The 23378-nt window shown below is 51.9% G+C and overlaps 7 protein-coding genes across 7 annotated transcripts; 4 read left to right on the plus strand and 3 right to left on the minus strand.

Annotated features, from left to right (window-relative positions):
* Positions 1-17: 17 nt before the first annotated feature.
* HER10_EVM0003140 (ribosomal protein S18) lies at positions 18-755 on the minus strand (the record flags this gene model as incomplete). The annotated part of the gene is made up of 3 exons (XM_035472825.1): positions 18-215; positions 269-600; positions 659-755. The coding sequence occupies 3 exons, from the start codon at positions 753-755 to the stop codon at positions 18-20; spliced, it is 627 nt and encodes a 208-aa protein (XP_035338154.1).
* A 244-nt stretch (positions 756-999) lies between these two features.
* Positions 1000-1862, plus strand: HER10_EVM0008273 (U3 small nucleolar ribonucleoprotein IMP3; the record flags this gene model as incomplete). Its single annotated transcript, XM_035477800.1, has 5 exons — positions 1000-1068; positions 1137-1163; positions 1219-1254; positions 1404-1603; positions 1667-1862. The coding sequence occupies 5 exons, from the start codon at positions 1000-1002 to the stop codon at positions 1860-1862; spliced, it is 528 nt and encodes a 175-aa protein (XP_035338638.1).
* Positions 1863-3327: 1465 nt separating this feature from the next.
* Positions 3328-4183, plus strand: HER10_EVM0012993 (glycosyl hydrolase family 61; the record flags this gene model as incomplete). Its single annotated transcript, XM_035482367.1, has 2 exons — positions 3328-3422; positions 3490-4183. The coding sequence occupies 2 exons, from the start codon at positions 3328-3330 to the stop codon at positions 4181-4183; spliced, it is 789 nt and encodes a 262-aa protein (XP_035339062.1).
* Positions 4184-10136: 5953 nt separating this feature from the next.
* On the minus strand, positions 10137-12957 carry HER10_EVM0003605 (uncharacterized protein). Its single transcript, XM_035473275.1, has one exon. The coding sequence runs from the start codon at positions 11118-11120 to the stop codon at positions 10587-10589; it is 534 nt and encodes a 177-aa protein (XP_035338201.1). The 5' UTR covers positions 11121-12957; the 3' UTR covers positions 10137-10586.
* Positions 12958-14224: 1267 nt separating this feature from the next.
* HER10_EVM0009422 (RNA polymerase II transcription factor B subunit 5) lies at positions 14225-15492 on the plus strand. The gene is made up of 3 exons (XM_035478910.1): positions 14225-14561; positions 14658-14806; positions 14917-15492. The coding sequence occupies exons 1-3, from the start codon at positions 14543-14545 to the stop codon at positions 14962-14964; spliced, it is 216 nt and encodes a 71-aa protein (XP_035338742.1). The 5' UTR covers positions 14225-14542; the 3' UTR covers positions 14965-15492.
* HER10_EVM0001334 (enoyl-CoA hydratase/isomerase) lies at positions 15297-16453 on the minus strand (the record flags this gene model as incomplete). The annotated part of the gene is made up of 3 exons (XM_035471085.1): positions 15297-15406; positions 15515-15898; positions 16102-16453. The coding sequence occupies 3 exons, from the start codon at positions 16451-16453 to the stop codon at positions 15297-15299; spliced, it is 846 nt and encodes a 281-aa protein (XP_035337982.1).
* Positions 16454-19108: 2655 nt separating this feature from the next.
* HER10_EVM0001971 (uncharacterized protein) lies at positions 19109-23230 on the plus strand (the record flags this gene model as incomplete). Its single annotated transcript, XM_035471702.1, has 2 exons — positions 19109-21382; positions 21419-23230. The coding sequence occupies 2 exons, from the start codon at positions 19109-19111 to the stop codon at positions 23228-23230; spliced, it is 4086 nt and encodes a 1361-aa protein (XP_035338036.1).
* Between the last annotated feature and the right edge of the window lie 148 nt (positions 23231-23378).

Genomic DNA, 23378 nt, shown 5'->3' on the forward strand with positions numbered 1-23378 from the left:
AAGCCTCTCCAAAGTCTCTACTTCCACGACGCATTGAGGCGGAATCTCTTCTTCAGCAGCTCGGGGTGGTGGTGCACACTAGGGTGGATACCCATACCAATCGCTCTCCGGATAGCCTTTGCCATCTTCCTCTGATTCGTCGGCTTCAGTCCCGTTTCCTTGTTGTGCCTGATCTGCCCGAAGTTCGTCATGTACTCGGAAATCATTGAGAAGTTCTGCAACATAAAATTAGCATCCAGAGGGCTTTGAGGATACCAATGAAACATACTCTGTAGTGGTCCAGGGGGTTGATTCCCAACAAGTCAACGACATCGACCGTGACGGTCTTTTGCCTGCGCCATTTCTCCATCTCAAGAGGGCTGAGATCGTGCGGTGCGTATACCTCACCGGTACGCCAGCGACGCGGCATTTGCTTGACATAGTCGTCGCTGACCTTCTTCTCGCGGAGAGACTCGAGCATGGTGCGTTTCCGAGCCGCAGCTCCTTCCAAGCGGGCCTTGCTTCCATTGTTGATGAGACCACGGATACGGTCGGCAGAGTGCACCTTGGGCTTCTCGTCGAGGTTCAGGAGGTTCTTGATCGGATCGGAGCTGGAGGACTCTGTAAAGCTTGACGTTAGCTTTCGCGTCAAGGGGATAAGGGAGCTACATTGACGTACGGGCCACTGCGGGAGTCGACGAGAATGGGCGCGCGACCGGGGCCATCAAGGCGCTCGGTGCCTTGATGGCCGAAATGAGTGGTAGTCTGGGAGGCATGGCTAGTTTTGTGAGGATTTGTTGGATTGTCCCAGCGAGGCGTGGTCTGTCGCGAGATGTTGAAGCTGTCACGGGAATTTTTTGGTAGGCCGACGGAACCTCCCGCCCCACTCGTCCGATAAGCGTTCGCGGCGATAAGGATTTTTGTCCCGCCAGCTCCAGAACTTTTTCTTCTGCCGCGACCACTCGTCACCGTCGTCAACCGCCAAACCGAACTGGAAATCCGCGAAGTCAACAGCCCAGCATGGTCCGCAAACTCAAGTATCACGAGCAGAAGCTTCTGCGGAAGCACGACTTCATCACATATAAGCAGGTACCGTGATCAGCCGCACCCCGCCCGTGCAGCGGACCGAGGCGCATGTGCTAACATTGTATTACCAGGATGGCGACCACCGAGATGCCGCAGTGGTATGACAGATTCCAAGAGAAGAGATACGCGCGACACAATCTAACATGCGAATAGGTGCGCAGATACATGATTCAGAAGCCCGAGGATTATGTGAGTTTACGCAGTCAACGCGCGTATCATGAACCACCGCTAACATTGACAGCACAAATACAACAGGCTATGCGGCGTAAGTTCTCCGAATATCTCTCCGAGTTCGCGATCGAGTACACATCGAGACGTAAATTGACACGGATGCGCAGTCCATCCGTCAACTGGCCCATAGGATCAGCCTGATGCCTCCGGAAAACGCGGCCCGCCGAAAGCACGAGCAACTGCTCCTCGACAAGCTGTACGACATGGGTGTTCTCTCCTCGGCCTCGAAGCTCTCGGCCATTGAACACAATGTCACAGTCAGCGCTTTTGCCAGACGACGTCTCCCCGTCGTCATGACTCGCCTTCGGTATGGAAAAGGAGACTTTCACAACTTGATTCTTTGGGCATGATGCTAATGGAGATGTCGCAGCATGGCCGAGACCGTACAGGCAGCAACGAAGCTCATCGAACAGGGACATGTTCGTGTGGGCACGGAAACATGTGTCGATCCCGCATTCTTGGTTACCCGCAGCATGGAGGACTTCGTCACATGGACCGTGGGCAGCAAGGTCAAGAGAAACATCATGAAGTATCGCGACAAGTTGGACGACTTCGAGTTGCTGTAGACGGGACGATACACTTTCGGATGACCGGCTTGCCGTCATGGTGGGACTTGGCTTTGCGCAATATTTGGAGGTGTTATGGAGTTAGGGGCTTGGACACGGAAAAGAACATTCGACCTATCGCATTCCGCAGAGTCTGCGTGGCGGGCCTTGAGTCAGCTTTAAGGCTTAGGAGACGATCTGGACTGGCGGAGATATCGGGAGAAATCCCTTTGCTGGCATATTGCCCGATGCGCAAAGATCAAGCAACTCGGACAGATGGCACTCACTCGCATGTGGCGACGTCCTCGGAGCAGACCATCAGCCGCAATTGCATTTTGTCGACAAGTAGGCAGACGAAGGTTCCTACATTTGAGATTGTTCCCTGGCGAACCCAACCTCCAAATGAATCAACCGATACCTATTTTCGACTCTGTCAGCTCATCAGATCCGAAGTATACTGATGAATACGAACGAATCGCGAAGACTCTACAGCCAATCTCAAGGTTTAGTCGCAGAAGCACGTCATGCTGCGGGCTTGCGCTGCCTTGAGCGAGCAGATGAACACTTTGTGGACGGATGAAACGGTCGCAAAGTTTGGGACGTATATCAGTTCAGGACTATGAGACTATCGCATGAAAACGAGGGCTGAAAGGCCTGGACGAAAGAGCCGAGGCCACTGCCGAATCGGGAAATCATTGAGACGAAGCCGGGCAACTGTATAGAGTCGACTCGCAAATGAGTGCAATAGAGTAAGAGGAAATCCCGACTTTGTCCAGGATGGCCATGCAGTCCCAGCTCGGAACAAAACTTTCCTCCCCCCACAACAGACAAGAAAACGTGAAGAGTCGTCGGAAGATAACTCTATGAGGCTGAGAAGGGTGCTTTGCACGGACGCTCCTATAGAAGAGACGCCGAATGGAACAATGGATTATCCCAGTCTTGAAACAGGGAACATGACCAAGTGATACTCTGAACCGACGTTCTGGATGGTGAAGATCCGATCTCCGCCAATCGTAGCTCGAATCCCGGCCGGTACCTGAGGTCATCGTCTACTCTCTGTGTCTGATGTTTTGCACCTTCTTTTTGCGCTGTGGGTGGTCTCAACATCAGCGCACGGGGAAAGCTGAAGACTTTGTTTGTTTGAACGGATGAATCGGGGCCGGGAGACTCCCCAGCCGCGACGTTCCCTGTGGCTTTCTTGATGTGTGATATAATAACCGTCGTCCCAAAAGCCTCCCCGTTGCTACCGATGTCACGTCCGGGAAGCAACTTACACATTCTTTGATAATACTCTAGTGCGCTGGTCGACTGATTACGCTCCTTTTCCCCCACAGACAGTCGCTGATCCCTCGCTGAGAACGAACTTATAAGTCATAACAATCCTTAAAACGTAACCCTAGTTTTTTCTATCACGCAGACTTGTCCAAATCGCAATCTCGGAACTTTGAAGAAGCCACACATCACGAATACGCGCAAGGATTCTATCATGTCCGCCTTGAAGTATGCCTTCCTGGCCTCGGCCGCTCTTCACACCGTTAGTGCCCATGGCACAGTAAACGGCCTTATGGCAGATGGTGTTTTGTAGGTCCAGATTCGATATCTCACTCACATGTGGTTCATCCTGACTGACCCGATCCTACCACTCCAGCTATGAAGGCTACAGCCCTCAGATGCAGTACAAAAAGCCTCCGCCACAAGTCATAGGATGGTCCATCCCAAAGGATCTGTCCAACGGCTTCGTCGCCGTAGACAAATACGCAGACGCAGACATCATCTGCCACGTCGGCGCGGAACCGGCACCGATCGCCGCAAAAGTAACAGCGGGCTCCAACGTCACCGTCTTCTGGACCGATTGGCCCGAGTCGCACCACGGGCCGATGATGGACTACCTGGCTCCCTGTAACGGCGACTGCGCCAAGGTCAACAAGGCCGACCTGCAGTTCTTCAAGATTGACGCCGTCGGCGTCGTCGACGGCGCCAAGGCGCCCGGCAAGTGGGGTTCAGACGACATGCTATCCAACAACAAGTCGTGGACGATGACGATCCCGGCAAACATCGCACCCGGCCAGTACGTCCTGCGCCACGAGACGATTGCGCTGCATGAGGCCGGTCGCGAGGGTGGCGCGCAGAATTACCCTCAGTGCCCCAACATCGACGTCCAGGGCGGCGGGTCCGAGAAGCCCCCCGGCGTCAAGGCGACGGAGCTCTACAAGGCCAACGATGAGGGCATCAAGTTCAACATCTACAAGGATAACCTCGACTACCCCATGCCTGGACCCCCCATGATGGGCGCCGCGGAGAAGCCTACCCGTCGGCGGAAGAGGGTGACGGTCATCTACTGAAGGAAAATATGAATGGGGGGCTCACTGGCTTTTGTACAAATCGTGTTACTGTTATGTATTTGTACGGACGAACATTTCACGACGCATGATGGGGCGGGATAGGGCGGAAACCTCTGCTTTTCTTTGCGGGCTCAACCAACTTCTTGCTACGCTGGCCGTGCAAAGACTCTCTTTCGAGTCTCATGTTTCCTTTACGAATTGTCGATATCCTTGGCATACCACCTGTGTATAGAAAGCGGTCCTGTGAGATGGGGTTCACGAATAAGCGAGCATCCATGGGCGTATATAAACCTCCCCATGTATCATACTGTAGTTTTTGTTCTTGTGAATGACAAATTGTAAACGATCACACGAGGAGAGTGCGTGTATAGATGAGCGTGAACCAACAAACGTGTCCAGTCTTCTTGCCACTCCAACTATCTGCCCACTCCTCTTTGGAATTGTTACCATGAATGATTTGGGTTCCTGGTCTGCGATTCGTCAGAGTATTCGGCCGTGATGAGTACTCATGTCCGAAGGTTCAGCTCCGTACCCGAATCCGAAAATCTCGTGCGGCCCAACCCTTTTTGTTCTTTCGCCGCCGGTTTCAGAAAGACCTGCTCTCTCCCTCTTCATCTTGCCGGGAACCGAATCCCGCGTGGGCCTCCTCTCTTCCTCTGGGGGAGGGAACCCGGACGCTACGGTACTTTTCCCCTCGACACGGGTCACATGGATGTCCGAGGGGCCCCGGACCCGGCAGATCTACAAAAGAGACACGAAAACCTGAAGCACGGAGGACCTTCTTAAGAGACCTCACATATTGATCTGCAACAGTGATCAGTACGGAGCACACAAGCACACTTAATTGCGCCCGCCTCCCCGTCTGCATGGCCCTGTCGATAATATTTGCTCTTATATGTTCTGTTTCTATGGAGCTTTGGTCATGCAACGGCTTGTAGGTTATCGGTGTCTGTATGATCTACGGGCGCACCGACTCCGGAGCTTAGCGAATATGTTTCGCGGGGCCTCCCTGTGGTGGTACAGTGGTCAATCTCTCCAGTAACTTGTAGGGTCATTTCATCTTGATGTGTGAAAACTTGGAGGTATGAGTGATTACTGGCTGCCTGTACTCATCCATGGCAAAATCTATGATTGTCCAAGCCAGCCTGCGGTATGCCCATATGTGCCCTCCTCAGACTAGACAGCCTTGCAAACCCACCGAAGCAGGTTGCTCATGTTGAAGTGAAACGGCCAGGAAATGAATATCTGGCCGACACAGCCCACTGACCTTTGAATGACGAGGGCTAACCTGAAGACCTGGAGAGTTGTAGCACCCGACATTTTTGCCGATGTCATGGGCTTCCGCGTCGAGAGCATCTCAGAGCCTGTCAGCAGGCCTCTTCGGGCAAGATCACCTCTCCAGAACTATGAAAACAAAATGTATCTTCCCTAAAGCACGTAGCGCATCCACGTATATCGCGCTGAATAAGGGGTAATTACGATGGTTGACGCAGCCAGAACACGCCCCAATATGGAAGGGAGCAGAAGGTGTTAAATACGGGCGCTGCCAACATATGAACTTCATCCGTCTTGGTGTAGATGCACCAACACTCCACTGGAGAAGCACGAGTCGCTTCAATACTACTACATACCACTGAGCTTTTTCTTGCGCCCCTCTATTATTAAAGCTACGATGTGGAGGTTCGATAATCGACAACGTCTTGACACTTCCGGAACAGATGAACCTCCAGTCTCAGAGAATTAGTACTGAGAGAAAACCAGTAAAGGTCTCGGGCCTTAGTTCAAATTCAATCCCATGAAAGCCCAGCGTCTTAGTTTCTTCATTGCCCGTTTAACCACCAGGCTTAGTGGCCCCGGCCGGTTCGAACCGCACCGGGGGAGTGCTCCTTTCTTCAAATCTATGACCTGTAAACCTTCTGCTCGATGCGACTCATGGGCTTAGGGATCGGCAGCTTGAGGCATCCCGTGAACGTGAGCCTTCGCCCTCGTCCTGGCCCGTATTCAGACTAAGATACTTGAGCCCATAAGTCCTCTGCGAAAAAGGGTCATGTTGCTATCTCAATGAGTAATGCGAAAAGCACCATCCAGTCTATTAGCGCCGAGACAAGTGGCAGCTGTCTCCTCAGGAGAGAGAGGGGGAGAGGGAGAGGGAGAGAAAAGGAGAGAGAGAGAGAGAGAGAGAGGACGTGTCGATTTCGTTCTCAAGACTGATTTCTGCTACCCTTAGTTATCCTATTACAGGCAAGAGCTGGATGGAAAAGGTTTTCTGCTGGATGTGGTCCTCCGTCCAGTATAAAGTACGTTAGTGCATTTATACCTCATTGTTTTCTCCCGGAACTGCAGAGCCACGCCCCTGAGGCCGCACCCAGCCTGCGTAGTCATTTGTTGAGAGTTCGTACGACAGGCCTATCGAGCTGCTTGAGAGTTGATTGGGACAAGGATGTGGGGCTGTAGAAATGGGCTGAGGTGAGGGTATAGGAGCTTGGAGTAACTTATCACGTTGTGCGTATTCTTGGTTGGATAATTCTAAGACAAAAGCGGGTGACGAAGAGCAAGCGATTAGCAGCGACCTAGTGGATTCTATGTTCAAATTTAGAGACTCGGCAGTCGAAATTGGCTTGAAGCTCCAAGAATAGAGGCATTCTGCTCGAACATGAGAGAATATACTCGCCAGGACGGCGACTCCACCCACAGTCTCACGAACCGCTGCCTCTCTATGGTCGCCACTTATATCCGATTCCCGAACCATTGGGATCTCACGGTATCAATGCTCTGTTCTCGTAAAAACAACCTTCTCACAGTCGCTCCATGCCTTCTAGGTACCACTTGCCACATTGTGCCCCGGAAAATAAAACGGAAGTGGCGAAATAGAGCGCAGCGTGAAATAGTATAGACATTTGAGTGACCTCACTCTCCCGGGGTAGACACCATCAACGATGCGGGAGCTGGTCTAGTACTTCGAATTTTTGTATTCAAGAGACGAGGCGAGCCTTTCCACATGGATTCTCACCAGACTATGCAAGGGTCGACCGCGTACTGTCACTGGCCTGACAGGGCCACTCCTAAAGCCGACGAAGATGGGAACTTGAATTACATCCATGCTTAGAACTCGCTACGCCTCTCCTAGGAGTGGCTTCATGGATTTAAACCAGTGGGATGCACGGCACCAACTAGTAGAGACCTATCGCCATATTATCTTTCTAACATGCCCAGTTGCAAGTGTGACTGCTATACAGCTCTCCAAGACTACATCCATGGCGGAAGACACAGCTAAAACAGGTATTTTAAGAGATATTTCAGGTTGAGAGGAACTTGCTAAGCTGTTGCGACTACACTCAATGATTCCTTGCTCCATGATCTAAAAAGCAGGGCAGAGTCTTCATCGCTGTTAATGCTGAGCAAGATCTCACGTGAAGACATAACCCTCGTCCGTCTTTGAATCACGTTAAGGATGTGAATCGGGGCAATGAATGGCAGAACTTAAAGCCAGCCCCTTGGAATCCGTCTCTGGTCGTGTCGATAGAATGGCGTCTTACGGCAACCTCATGAATTAGAGGGCATCGCAGAAAACAGCTCACAACAATGGCGGCGCGTGTTCGGGGTCAAGAGGCTATCTCTTAGGGGCGTAAGTTGACGCGGCTCCAACGAAGACTTTGACCATCTCGGAAAACTAATCCCATTGAGATCGACATTCAACTGCATGTCCTTCTCGAATCGTTGCTTGTTGCTCGTTGCTCGCGCCTCCTCCCCCCTTTTTTGTCAGCGCTTACGACCTCTGCCATCGGGGACAAGATTCTGAACAACACTAGTCATTCAACACAAGCCAGCCAGTATACTTACCGTACACCACTTTCTTGATCACGAGGTACGTCCAACTGGAATCCGAGGTGGAAGCACGTCGCTACTAAACGACCCACCATTTCAGCTTCTAAACCCACTCGCCCGCCTGTGATATCACAACACAGATGAACGACTGCCTTCCTAGCGCAATGGCCTGCCTTGACTTCCTTTCATACACTTTCGAGTCTCGCGATCTAGGACGAGCGTACAGGGAGCAGCTCGCGAAGGGAATGGTTGACCGTTGACAGAAACAACCGAAGATCGAGATGGGGGCCGGATCTTAACCAACTTTCATATAGACCCAGGACACGCGGCGATGGCTCTAGGCTATATCAATTCCAATGTTATATTCGCTCCGGAATAAGAGGTCGGTGGCAGATGGAGCTAAACAATACGTATTATTCCGTTGATACATATTGGGTGCCTTGTGGTTCTAATCAACTATATAAATCACTTGTTTTCTTTGGAAAAGATAAGGATTACGAGCCGATCGAATCTATCCATGGATCGAGTTAGAAAAACCCAAGTCTTTGCGGCCGGGGATATGAACTAGACACTGCGGCTCGCAAGGCTTATAAACCGGCCTCTTGAAGCTCCCTGGCTGCCTTCCTTGACACAAACCAAACTACAAACGTGTGTCAACTCAGCTACTCAAAAAACTTGGCTCGTAAACTGACTGCTGTCGCCTCGCGTTGCCCGTTTCGACAGGAACATAAGCATACACATGATTATGGGCCGGCTCCTGAGCGGCGCCTGAGGCCTCAACGGCGACGTGTTTCATTTACCAACCGCGTTGTTTACGCAGAAGCTAAAGTGAACGAGGAGAACACTTCCATAGCCGCCGGAATACTTCCTTCCTCAGCGTGGGAACCTTATCTCCGCAGTATTTCCCTCGACATACACACATACTATATAATAGATCCTACCGCACCCTTCCTACATCTCGCTCTCCAACCGGTTTCGACTGTTGGACCAATGTGGCGTCACAGGCCAGTATGACGGAGCCTAATGGAGAGAAGCCCGAACGCACTGGAAGTCGACGGCTTGTCTCAGTGCGTTGCTTAAGATGATGTTTCTGCGCCTGATCTCAATACTGCTCTGCCTACACATACCTCAATGCTTCTCCTTATTTGCCTTTCACTTTATATTCCCTCTCGAATAAGCAATGAGCCACGGGCAACGAAAACTACCCTACTTTATTGTAATCACGTTCCGACTTCGCTCTCTTTTTTCAGTTGAGGGAGGGAGCCACACCCTCTCCTTGGGCAAACAGACCACCCAACGTGTGAGCTTTGCTACAATACCGGAATGCCTGCATACATCAACTGGTTGAAGAAACGAGTCGTCGATGGCTATCTCGTAAGAGTATTTATACCCCTCATGGGTCATTGACCCTCCTCTAACGGCACGACCGCAATGGTAGGTTCTCGCTATAACAAAAATGGCCCAACCTTACTCAGGCTGGTTATCATCCCTGCGGTTGTAGGATTTCTGTCTACATACCAACTTCCCTACGTCGTCGCCGTAGTTCTTCAAGATACTCATCGCGGATCCAGCATTACCCCTACCGCCGTCATTGTCTATTCGCGAATACCTCAAAACGTCGCGAGTGGAAGTCAAGACGCCTCCTAGATCACAACAAACTCGATTACCGACTCCTTCTACCAGTTCATTCTCTCTACCAGTCCCCCCGTCTCGAGCACTCCTCGTTCAGACATGTAAATCACACCGCCACTAAGAGACCACGGAATATGCAACGGCCAAGTCAAGAGAAACCTCCAGCCTTTGAAAAGATGACGACTTGAGATTTGAAAGAGGCCCTCTCCCCCCTCAGAGACAGCATGGATTCCACAGACCAAGTCGCCCAAGCCTCCCTCCTCGACGTCAGCCCTTGCAAGCAACCGAGCAACACAACTGTTCGCACCAGGCGGGACGCATCAGTTCTATGCCCGAGCAAACAGCATCTCAAGTAACCTTCATCTCAAAATTCCCTGCGTGACGCCAAAATTTCAGTACTCTTGCGAAGTAGGGTTCATGATAACATGAAGCACAGGGAGGAATTGGTCACAAACCACATAGAACGCCCATGTTTTGACTTCTTTTTTATTTGAGTCCTGGCTACTAATACTGTAGTGGCTACAATAGACATGAAATATGCTGCATTCAGCCTCAGTATCAACAACTGTGGCATTCTGTCTGCGAATGGATGGTGTTCCGCCGAAGATCCTTTGCGGGCTTCAGTTATCCCGTAGCCTACGCAACAGACTGGTCCATTTCAACACCCCTCAGTCCTCCTCCCGCCCATATCCCAGACGTTGACCGTCTCTCGTAATGTGTCGATGCGATGATGATTGTGATCCTGCTCCCCCCGCTTGTATGCTCTGTGACTTGGATGAAAAAATGGGACCCATTCCCAACTCAAACATGGTATCATTGCTGTGCTTTCCCTTAAACGCCCCTTTTTGTGCCTCGTTGTAACGCCGATGAATGAAAAAAAGATGTTGTGAAAAGTGGGAGGTGATCAGTGTTGATAAACCCCAGTGGTGATGGGTGCGTGATGGTATTAGTGCCTAGTCATCGCCGTAGGCGGGCTGGTAACGGCAGGCGGCGGAGTCGAAGAAGACGTGGAGCCGGTAGCTGTGCCGTAATCCGGAGGCAGAGAGCCACGGCCGACGCCTGCTGTGCCGCCGATGGGCGGGGGCGGAGGCATGGCACCTCTCGCGGTGTGCTCGACGTGGTGTGCCATCTCGAAGCTACCCTCGCGAGCGTAAGCCTGACCCGGCTTTGCCTTGGGCTCATAGGCTGGAGGGGCTTCACCGAACTCGTCCAGGCCCTCATCGCTACGTGTGGTCCAGGCCCAGCGGCCGTTTCTCGACGACCGTTGACCTCTCTGACGATTCGCTTCCAAGTCGCGGCGGGGCCAGGGACGCTGCAGGCCGAGCTTGCGGAGACGGCGGCGGCGTTGAAACTGAACGAGAGTTGCGATGATGCCGAGGGCGAGGAAGACGATGAGCGGCGTGAGAATCCAGGTGTAAGGCATGTTGGAGAGCGAGTATGAGCTGCCCGTACTGCCGAGGGAACCATCAGAAGAAGACATGATGGATGTTGGTGGTTGGTAAAGCGAATGAGGGGTTGGCTGAGTAGAAGAGAGCGAATGACCAGAGATCGTCGAGCTCGGAGATCCGCGATTGGAGGGTTCAAGTAGGCGTGGCAGGAGCGATGACTGCCAATCGATGGATTTTGTGGTGAACGAGAGTTCTTTTTTCTTTCGCTCGATATGCCGAGATGACTTTGCGTCGTTGACTATTCTTGAGACCGAAGGGAAGGATCCTTGGCGCCGTATTGAACGGAACTACAAAGGCGTAGATGTCGAAACAGGGAAATAGTCGAGGTAGCTATGGTTGGGCAGGGGCGAGACGCTGGTCTTTCACGTCATCATAGCGTGGCTCAGGTTTGGCGGGAATTCGCTAGTGCTGTCTCGATCCAGCAAGCTTTTTGATAGCTGGTGAGCCTATGGCAGGTGCGGTGGAGCGGATTGAACGGAACAAGCTGCAGGAGCCAGGCCGGGAGATACGAGAAGGTGACGAGCTGGTGGGAAGACGTGGAGGCTGGACTCGAGAAGTTCGGGCAGATCGGACGCTTGATGGGTTGGTGGTTGACGCAAGCAAGGAGGGAGCTTGCGGGTTATGATTCAATGGGGTTCGTATTGCCACTGGTTGGTGGATAAGTCGGGTCCAATTGTTTTCTTGTCTTGATTGCAGGTCACCGGGGGAATGCAGATCGTTGCAGCACTGTCGATGTCCAGATAGAGATCGATTGGTTGGAAGTTTGGCGTTCAAGGGAGGGAGAGACGGCGTATCAAAAGATTGGATAGAAAAGAAAGGAAAAGAAGAGCGAAAGTCGAAGGGAGAGAAGAGTGTTTTCTGAGAAGAAATGGTGGCGGGGGGAGATATTGGATATTTGGCTGTAAAATGCCAAACACAACTCAATAGCGGAGGAGGTGAAAGTGGGAATTCCAGCGGTGCAGGGGCTGGAAGGAAGGAACCGAGAAATGAAGCAACGCGGGCGGGCAGGGCAGGCTGGCTGGATGTCCAAATGCGTGGTGGTGTCGTGGTGGTGAGGCCGGGAAATGGCTGGTGTTCCAAGGTTAGGTTGGGGTTGTTCTGTAGGGCGAGACAAGGTTGGCCAGGTAGTGTGTCCGTACGGAGTACCTAGGAGGGTTTTGGATGTGCGATATTCGTATCCGATAGCTCACGGATACAAGGCCGGAGGGAAGCTACTTTTAATTAAAGAACGGTAGCCAGGTACAGGAGGGCCGAGGAAGAGGAAGCTAACGATGCCCTGGGAATGGATAAAAAAGACGAGACGGCGATGGGCCTAGGGCGCAAGAGGAATGGCCGACGACCTCGGGAACGGCGTGCGAATGCGGACGGCTCCCGTGTGCGATTGCGAAGGGTGCGTTACTGGCGGCTGCACTGCATAAAAAGGTAAAACCAGACAGGATAGCCAAGGGTTTAGGACTTCAAGAGACGACAGCCGAGGGATAAAGATGGGGTGAAAAGAAGAGGGAGGGAGGGAGCAGATGGGAGGATGTATTTGGGACGAAGGGATGCGACGGCTGGACTCTATTGATGAGCTACGGATTCACCGTTCACGATGATATGTGCGTATATCCGTAAGCTATGGCTACGGATGCTTTCGTAGTGGCCGCGCAAATATTTGCACGTCAAGTGTCAAGTGTAGTGTCGAGGGTAATTACATGCAGCTCATGAGGATAATTTGCTCCGTAACCAGTGGACAGCTGCATGTGCAATGCCAAATGTGGACGCGGGAATCAGCGTAGCATCTCCTCTGGAGAACGGGGGCTGCGACGACGAGGAGCCAGTCAAGCAAGTCAAGATTTCAACCCCCCGTCAAACAGGAGGCACCCCTGACGACGCGATGCCAATCCTTAGGGGCAGCCTTGGCTACTTTTTGGGGGGGGATCGCACGTCATGAGCAACATGGTCGCAGACTCGCAGTATCGTGTTGAGCAGGGCAAGGTCTGCAGCGATTGTTGAAGAGATGAACCGGTCCGCCGGCCGAGTGCGAAATCGCGAAACAGACAAACATACCTTAAGGTAGGTAAGGAAGGTATGTGTAAACTCGCTCTTGCGTCTGATGGACACAGATACGTCGGCTGCTTACGTGTTCTGCTATTGCTAAGGCAATCGTACCTGCCTCGGCCCTTCCAGTTGCAGGCTTGCAGCACCTGGAAGTTTGGGGTCCCAGGGCGAGATTCGGGAGAGGTACCTGTTCTGCCCGCCCTGCATGGCGGCTCTGTGAGGTACCCACACCCGAGGTTCTCCGTCTCCTCCCAGGTGCAGCAGCTGGTGCATCCCGTCGGACTTGGCTTTCCCACTTTCCCTTCCTCGGGCGCCTTCCTTCAGCGTGCTGCGCCGGCCAAAATAAGGAAACTCTCACAACCTCCGTCGTGACTCGCTGACACCTCGCACATCGCGGTTGTTTCAGAGACTCCTCGCTTCGTTCCAAATCGCATAAGCTACCGCATGTCAAACGGAAAGCAAAAAAAAAAAAAAAAAAATCTAATATTTTTTTTTTTTTATTTTGCAAACAATTATGCAAACACAAACACATGCAGAAGTTTTTCCTACCTGAACAGCATTATTTCAAGTGTCCGTAAACATCCGTCCGACTGGGATGGGAGCGGCCGCAACCCACAGCCCGCAGGCTCAAATCCAGCTTGACCGACTCGCACTCGGGAGTTTGCAGACAGCTGAGGGAGAAAAAGACCACACAGCAAATGCACTCACGATTCCTTGCCTTGCCTGCGACCCAAAGCTTCAGACCTCTTCATTAAACTCGCCTCGGTATTTCCGTTTGGGAAATGTGTATTAGAGTGGCCAGGTTGAGCCCGGTTGGTGCCATTCGATAAGGAAACAGGTTTCGATTAACAGCCAGCCGCAGCTTACAGTCAGTCACTGGATGCAATTGCAAAGCTCACTCAACCAAAAGTCAGCTCCTTGCATTCCAAGACGCCTTTGCCCTTTTGTCAATTCCAAAAGACCGCCTGGCGGCTGGCGAGAAAATCTGTCAAAGTCAAGTTTTTGATTGCGTCTGTTCACGCGACCCTGGAGAAAAGAGGGTCCAGATGAGGTGTCAAGGGTCCGGACAGGGGTGCTTAAATTGGCCCTTGCACATCAGGACCGGATGGAGAGCTTGACTTAGATTCGACGGCCTGAGGCTGCTGTGAGGCAAGCACACTGGTGGATTGTGGGCAAACGAGGCACCTCAAGCAAGACACCTGATTGGTCGACCATGCCCCACTTGTTCTCTTCCAAATGTCATCGCCAACTCCAGGCAACTCATCGTCACTGCTCCGTCCACCTCATCAGCGAAGCAGGTAATTACGAATACCTCACGTTAGGCCCTCTTCAACACAGATATGCGTGAATAGCATCACTGCGTTCATACATAATTTACTCCACCCTTACTCACCTCGCCAACGAAACTGCCAGGATGCCCCGCGCCATCAGAGGTAAGATGTCTCCCACCACATGCTTGCCCTCTCTGCCCAGCCGCCCTTCCCCAGATATTTCCCCGGCCTACTAACATTCCCGCCCCGCCTTTCCAGGAGTCCTCATCGAGTGCGACCCCTCCATCAAGTCCATCATCGTTAATATCGACTCCAACAACCATGACTACATCATTGAGGATCTCGACGACCAGCACGTCGTTGTAAAGGAGAATATGGTTGGTTTGCTCAAGAGACAGCTCGATGAGGTTGGTAACCCATTTCCTTCTTCTACACACACATACATCACATGTGTTGATATATATATATATATATATATATATCAAGCAGACACATTGTTAACACACGTAACTTGCAGAGGTTGAAGGAGACCCAGCAGCCCGATGAGAGTTCAGACTCTGATTGAGTGCTAACGGAATCGGTGCATCAATTGTCTTTATTGTATATGCCTCCATTTGCTTCCGACTACTCCTCTACTGTGTCCTGGATACAATCGTCTCCCAAATTCTGGCTGCCATGCGCCTATCGCTGTGCTTTCCGCTGCAGCAGCATTCTCCGTTATGCGATCCTGGCTATCATGGCGCGTGTATACTGTATGGTTTGCGGGAGGGAATCATGATCCGTCCTGACCCGGGAATGTCTATGGGAATGGAATCCAAATAGCCTCACTCAAGGCCGCATCATTGTGGCAATACCACAAAAGTGCTGGCACACATTTGCCTACCTAAAGGGCGCCGACTAGAGCTTCTCAAAAGTAGGCTTCTTCTTCTGCAACCCGGACATCAAGGCAGTCTTGGTATCGCTTGATTGAAGCATGGCAGCGTTCCAAATAGTAGTGTACCGCAAGTCTAGAGCCAAACAGTCAGCAAAGTCAATGAAGAAATAAAGCCCAATTCCAGGGTACTGGAGAATACAAATGGGCATAGCCATTATCAAAAAATAAAAGACCAACTTACTCTCCGCAACAGAGTGATCTCTCGCATGGTTCAACAGCTCCTTGGTACCCTGCACCGCAACGGGGCTCTTGCTCGCGACGAACTCGGCCCACTTGGTTCCCGCAGCGACGGCGGCGTCCTTGGAGTCGTGCACCTGGCTGACGAAGCCCACGGCGAGTGCCTCTTCGGCGGAGAAGTCCCGCGCCGAGAGGCAGACGTCCTTCACCCACGACGTGGAACCGACGAGCTTGGGCAGCCGGCTGAGGGTGCCGAGGTCGGCGGCGAGGCCGATGTCGACTTCTTTTACGGCGAAGCGGGTGTTGCGCGCGGCGATGCGCACGTCGGCGCAGCATGAAATGTCGATCGCGATGCCGATTGAGATTCCGTGGAGGACGCAGACGACGGCTGGGGGGATGAATGTAAGCTTATATGGTCTCTCATAGTTTTATAGACTGGGCTGAGTTTTGACTTGGGATAATGAAGCATGCTCAACGTTCATCTTTGGACCATCCCAAGCCAATATCAAAACCGAGTAGAATTGAGGAACCTTATGCCATAATGGGTAGATTCCGAAATTTGAAACATGAAAAAACGAAAAGATAACATACGCTTCTCACACCCCTCCACGGCAGCGATAGCATCCTGGAACTCGGTAATGTGGCGGCGCATATTCGTCGCGTAGCGGGCCGGGTCGCCATTGAGATCCGCGCCGAGCGGGCTGTTGACGGCGTCCTGAACGTCGAGGCCCGCGGAGAAGGCGCGGTCGCCGGCGCCGGAGAGGACGACGGCGCGGACGTCCGGGTCGTGGCTGAGGCGGTCAAAGACGGTAGCGAACTCGCGCCATACGGGCTCGGAGAAGGCGTTGAGCTTCTGCGGGCGGTTGATCTCGACGTGGGCTACGAAGGGGGAAGGGGAGGTGACGAGGAAGTGGGTGTACGTGTAGTCTTTGAAGGGCGCCATTGTGTTATTTGTGTGTGTGTATGCCTGTTTTGCCTATGTATATGTAAGGTGAGGCGAGTGAGCGAAAGGGACTACTTGTGGTGAGGCTTTCGTGGTGTGAGGGGTGAGGCGGAGAGCTTGATGAGACTCTCAATGTGAAGATGTCCAACCAAGGTATGCAAGAGGCGAGAATTCGTTGTGCGGGTATGGTACAATTCGGGAACCGGCGAATTCTTGGGATGAGCGTGGCAGAGTTGAAAGTGAATCTCACTCAAATGTAGAGATGACAGGATGTTGCGAATGCGATGATGAGGTTTCGAAGAGGCTGACTGGACGGGGGGCTGGCCGAGTTGCCGAGGCACGTCTCGCAGGCGTTTTCCCCGACCCGACCGAGGGGTGGCCCCGCCTGATCTGGGGTAAACGTTACACACGCCGGGGTGGGGTTATTGATTGCACTTCTCTTTTTTTGCTTCTGACAACGCAAGTGATCTTATGTAATGAAGACATTTCGAGGTCTCTTGCTGTTCGAGGCGGGATCTCAAGTGGCGTACCAATGGATCTTTTAATCGAGGTGAATGGTTTCATTCGGAGCGAATCCCTGGATGTATGAGTCTTCCCTATCTCTCGGCTTCGAAATTTCGGCTGTGCTCAATCGGCCCTCTCTAGGGGATGATCGTCGTGCCTCTAGAATGAGAAGACTTCGCCCATCATTTTGATTTCATTGACAAGTCATGTCTAGTTTCTGGTCCTCGGCTTATTCTAGCAAGAAGTCTCGTTGTCCAACTTGCGAGACTGACTCTCACCTTTCGGGCTTAGCTGAAGGAGGTACGCGTCTCTGAACGAGAGATTAAGCTTCGTTGGATTCCAGTGCGTTATGGCATCCTTGAACTGATCTACTAGGATAAATAAACGACGTGAACCCAAACCTCCATCATTAGCCATGCTAGTCCTTTCTGGGGGTGTCAAACTGCCTCAACCCCTCACTACGTCGGCTCAAACCACATCACTGGGTGGGAGGTATGACCGGATGACTCACACTGCAACCCCAAACCACCGATAGCTTGGCGTTTTATGGGATGTACACAACAGCATTCGAGGCCGTCTTCTCACATCGATGGCCTTGATAAGAGTCCTCGTATTGGAATATGAAAATGAAGAGGGGGGTTGGACAAAGTTCTAGAGCGAAGTCTCGAGTAAAATATTATTTACACAATTTTGCTATACGCTGCTTGTTCAATACTAATAAGGCTTATGCCGAGCCACGAGTATTGTTTGAAGCAGAACCTGAAGACAAGTTAGCGACCAGCCTCCTATACAGCCATGTCCTAAGTAGTACAGAGTCTGAATATCCAGGAAATCAGATTAGAGGCGAAACCGGTGCCATAGACGGTATCCTCATTGTAGGTTCAGTACGGCGAGTGAATGTCCAATATCATCATCTCTTGGAGTATCTCATGCATGTGCAGGAAACGGAGCTCACTGACCTTCCTCAACAACTTCTTCGATGGACTCATTGCTGTGCTGCTTGAAGTCTTCATAGTAAAGGCGCGCTTTGCAGGCATCTTATATAATTGAGTGCCTATGTGGCTACATCACAGGCTCTCCCGGTTGATTTGAGGTATCTCCAGTAAACTAAGGCTTGGAGGGTTGGTGGAGGGTCAGATCCGGGGACCAAGGGGCTCGCCGTATGAGTCAACCGGTCAACGAATCAGTGCTCGTCTGTCCAAGCAAGGCTGTCCCACGGCTATTGCAACCATCAGAGGTTGCGAGATGACAATCACCGAGCACCTTTATCATCGGGTGGAAACGTAGTGCATGATCACCAACAGCATACATGAATTATACCAGCGGAACACAACAGCAGAACGCAACGAGGGTTGTTATCTTGACGTATCCATGTACTTTCGATCTCCAGAAAAGCATACATGTACTTCATCGTCGTCCAGCTCTTGGGAGCAAGATAGGTACCTACCTGTACAACATGATTCAAACGCTGGGGATGGAAGGTACGTTTCAACAGGTACCCCCTTCTCGTCTTCAAATTGTCATCATTTTTACTTGGCGGAAGGAGCCTACCCGGCCACATGTTGGTGCTCGTAGAAGGCGCAGGGAAGAGTGACAATGACTACAAGCGCTGTCAATAGATCGACCCTCCGATTTCGTCGTCAACACCATCATCCTCTCGACAACCTCCCCAGTTCCTTGACCTCCTATCAAAAGGAACTTCCCTAGAATCGCTCCACCCTTCACACGGATTATTCATCATTACTGCGCTTATCAAATGCTCATGCATCCCATTTTTTGAACTTCATGTCTAACGCCACAAGGACTCGGTCTCTGACGCCACCGACCGAAGTCCAGCGGCTGACGGACCCCAGAACGTCGACTTACAAGCAAACGGCTTTGCGACGCTACAGTTCCGCAGAAAAGCTTGGCAGCAGACCTCGTAGTGTCAGATCCCGATCTTCAGATTCGCCGCCGACCACTTTCCGCCTCGGTTTCTGCTGCCCCTCACAGGCCGAGCTTGCACTGAATCCCAAACCAAAGGAGGAGAAGCCGGCGATGTTATCCAACTTCTTCCATCCGACCAAAGATATTGTACATCGAAATCGAGAGCCGTCCAACGCAACCGGAGGAGACTTCGAGGACACACCTCTTCCTAGCGCTCGACCTTCTATGATGGACACATCCCTCAAGAATACCGAAAAGGACGTCGCTTCAAGTTTCTCTTCGGCGAAAAGTGGTAAATTCAGACATGCACTCCTCAAGACCGCTTCCGGGCGCCCCTTGTTGGTTGACAAAGATTTACCCGTGCCCCCGGTCCTTAGTCGACAAGTTAGCGAGAGCCAATTGCGGAACCCACGAGAAGACATAGATAGCTTTGAGAACAAGGCAAAGATTGCCATTCCATCGAGAAAGTACTCGCCTTCCCAGATGCAAGACAATCTTGTACCTACTGTCAGTCAACGTCTCATGGAGACCACGACCAACGTCGACCCTTACTTTCCCCGGGAAACCATCTGCGTTGATCCTCTAATCCATCCGGATGAGTCTCATACCAAGGTCCACCACCGTGGTATCCTCAAAGGTGCTGACTTCTGTGACGCCGGTGTGCCTGGACAACCTGTTCCACAGCAACTTGAGAACAGGATATCTAGCTCTTCTTCTTCGTCGTCATCTGCCTCTTCGGAGGCTGAAATTGTTCTTGCCAAGGTTCGCCGAGCTATGACTGGAGATGATCTTTGTCTCTCTACTGTCGAAGTCACCGTCCCAAAGCATGATGGACACAGCCATGCCATGAAGGTTCGGCCAGCTTTCAATCTACCAACCTTTCAGTATCCAAACATAGGTCGCCAAAAACAATCTCCTCTCGGAGTCTCCAAGGTCCGGTCGTTTGACCCAGCCAAGGAACATTTGTTGCCTGAAGGGGATATCATTGGACCGACAGAAATCGAAGCTGAAGAGAGCAAGGACAGGCCGACCAACATACCGGTCTCCAAAGTTCGACCCTTTGCCCAAGAACCCCCCGAGCTGAATCATCATGCTGGACATCAAGGAGTATCAAAAGTTCGGCCCTTCAGTGACGAACCTGACAACGGCAATCAAAAAGACAAGGATGCCTATTTTGCCGTCGGATCAGATGAGTCGGCAAGTGAGGGGCCCGCCAGATTCATCAAGCCACGTTCGGAGAGTACAACTCGCTCCCGAGCAAGCACTATAGACTACAAGCGAACTGCTCAGTGGCTCCGGCATCTACTGAAAAATCCCGAATCTCATACGACCAAATTGACGGAAAGGCCATCCAAGGCAGAAAGAGCGTCCTATGCTTCCTTGAAGAACTCTCGGGAACAAAGCTCAGTGTCTCGGAAGATGACCCGTCAACCGACGCTTCCGACTACCGAAGTTGAACAGGGGTTTTTCCAAAACACTTTCGGGGAGCTAGAACGTCTCCTTCAAGAAGCTTTGGCACTGGCTTCTCGGGTTGCTGACGACGAAGAGGCGAAATCTCCGCACCCTGTCTCAAAGGAAGCCACCCCCTATGATGACGCCTCTCAGTTCTCTGACATCGACTTGAATGATGATGGTAAAGCAAAAGAACCGCGAAAAAAACGCGCTGCTACGTTTCCGCATGCCGGGCGGCCTGAAACCCGTGCAGTAGACAATCTCTACCGTACTATTTCTCTCACTCCGCAGACCCCAGAGCTCGAGAGCATGCTTGGTCGTAAGAGTACAGTTGTCAAGAAAACCAAACGCAGACGCAAATCGCGATCCCGGCAAGCTGGACCTGTGCCAGACAGAGTTTCGAGAAGGAAGAGGAGCAAGAGCGTAAAGAAATCGAAGCGCACAAAGCCAAAGCAGATTGTCGAGCAACTCCCGACAGATTCAGAGTCTAGCATGGACGGATCCAATGACTCCTCTGCAGTCAACTTTCCGACTCGAAATCAAGCTCAAGGAAGCAGCGAGCCGACTCGACCTCGAGCAAGCACGAAACGGGTACCCTTCTTATCCCGCAACACAGGCGAGGACAATCTTCCTCGGGAGGACTTGGGCGGCCGTCTGATCCGTAATCCACGAGGAATTAGCCTACGTGGCAAGTCTCATGTCAGTCTGCGTGGTGTACAAGGCTTCAGTCTAGCCAAGTCGAAAAGACGTCAGCCCATTGCTCGGGACTGGTCACCAGTCCGGAAGAGAGCCATCGCGGCTGTGGCTTGCATCAGTACGGCACTGATCGGTATGATTATCGGCATCTATGCCGGTCTAGTACCCTCACTACAATACTACATCCTAGACACAAGCCACTCGATCATCAACGGCAATGTGGGCTGCTTTCTTGGGATGGCAATTCCCACATTCTTTTGCTGGCCACTTCCTCTGGTTCATGGGCGTAAGCCATACATCACGACTGGGCTGATTCTATCCATGCCACTTCTTTTCCCTCAGGCTTTGGCTGTAAGTGCTCAAAGATTTTACAACCTCGCTGGATAGAGAATGGCGTTGTTGGTACCGCGAGGCTTCATGGGTATCTGCCTCGGTTTTGCAAGCATGAATTTTCACTCGATACTCACAGACCTTTTCGGCGCATCTCTCATGAGCAGCAATCCTCATCAAGAGGTTGTGGATGACTCGGATGTAAGGAGGCACGGAGGTGGTATGGGTGTCTGGCTCGGTATCTGGACATGCTGCTACATTGCATCTCTTGGCTTTGGTTTCCTCATTGGCGCCGCAGTGATCGATCAACTCCCACCGGATTCCGGTTTCTATATCAGCATCGCTCTGACCGCAACCGCCCTTTTGCTGAACACTCTATGTCCAGAGGTGCGTCGTTCGGCGTTCCGAAGATCGGTCGTGGAAGTCAGAACTGGCACAGATATTTCCCGGCGTGTTGCTCGTGGCGAAATCATGATGCATCGTGTTAAAACTGGACCCAAGTGGTGGGGCCAGGAGTTGTATCATGGTGTCGCACTCTGCTTTGAGATGCTTCGACAACCTGGTTTCGCTGTTATGGCCATTTACTCTGGTTGGATTTACGCCCAGGTGGTTCTCATCATCGTCTTGCTGGGCTCCCTGACTTCAAGATTTTACCGAATGCGGTCACCATTTGTCGGGCTCATGGTATCGGCGATAGCATTTGGCGCACTCGCTGCCATCCCATTCCAAAAGGCCAGTTACTTCTCCAGAGCGAGACATACCCAGGTAAACACCAGTCGTATGACATTCGACAAACAGGTAACATGGACATCTCACCTTCTTCGCCGATCCATATTCGCCATTGGCCTCCCACTGGCTGGGATCGTCTACACATTGGTTTCGACTGGCCCACCGATGCATCCTATTGCGCCTGCCATTGTCGCCGCTGCAATCGGCTTTCTTTCGTGCCTGGCAATCTCAGAATGCAATGGACTCATCATGGAAACCTTTGACACTTCGGATCTACAATCTGGTATGACTGGTCGGCCTCGAGGAAATTCAGACAACGCACAGAAGAGGAAAAATTACTCTGCCTACCCTCGCGTGACTGCCGGGTTTGCCGTTTGTCACACCTTGGGGTTCATATTCGCTGCTGGAGCAACTGCACTAGGCGGTATGGCCCAGCGTAACCTCGGTCAGAGAGCAGCAACGGGAGTTGTAGCTGGAATCTTGTTCATTTTGACACTGCTACTAACCTTGACTCTGATTCGGTTCAAGGAGGTCACGATCATTCCGGAGAGCAAGACCGAGGCGATGGATAGGTGGACAGCTGCGCGCAGAGAATCTATCAAACGCCGCGACTCGATGCCAACTGGTGTAATGGACGACAAAGATGTCATCGCTGAAGAAGAGCCGTGGCGTCCGTTTATTGTTGGTAATCCCACCAGCAAAACACGGCGAGTCAACGTCCTTGAGCTCGGTAGTCTATCACGTTTCACGGAGATCAGGAAGAGGAACAAACTCATAGACGCCAACCAGCACCTGAACCGAGCAGCTTTCGATGCTGGGATAGATGCTCTTGACGACCAAATCAGCGATGTCATGAGTGATATCGTTGACGATGTCAAAGACCTTGTGAGAAGAGGTAGTCAGAGGAGTCAAAGAAGCCAACGGAGTCAGCGAAGCCAGCGAAGCCAGCGAAGCCAGCATAACCGGACCTCACGTTCGCGGCGAAACCATCGAAGTGCGACAAGCGATGGAAGTGGACACTCTTCTATTGAGATGACCTCTCTGGAGGACGTCATGTCAGGAGGGCATCGGCCCCGATTGCCTGAGGATGTCTACAGTGAACGAGAATGCCTTAGAGGTCAAATGGTCAAGGAAGAGTAAGAGACAAGATTGCAGGGCTTCGGTACGAGATGAATGTAGAATTTCCTACGAGCAGAAGAGGCCGTCTCCAGGACGGGATTGCATGAGAGCACCTATGATGACGAGCAGACACTATTGACGGAAGAAAGACCAAAACTTCATAGTCAAT

The sequence above is a fragment of the Colletotrichum scovillei genome (assembly GCF_011075155.1).
Source record: "Colletotrichum scovillei strain TJNH1 chromosome Unknown Contig00001, whole genome shotgun sequence".
NCBI lineage: Eukaryota > Fungi > Ascomycota > Sordariomycetes > Glomerellales > Glomerellaceae > Colletotrichum > Colletotrichum scovillei.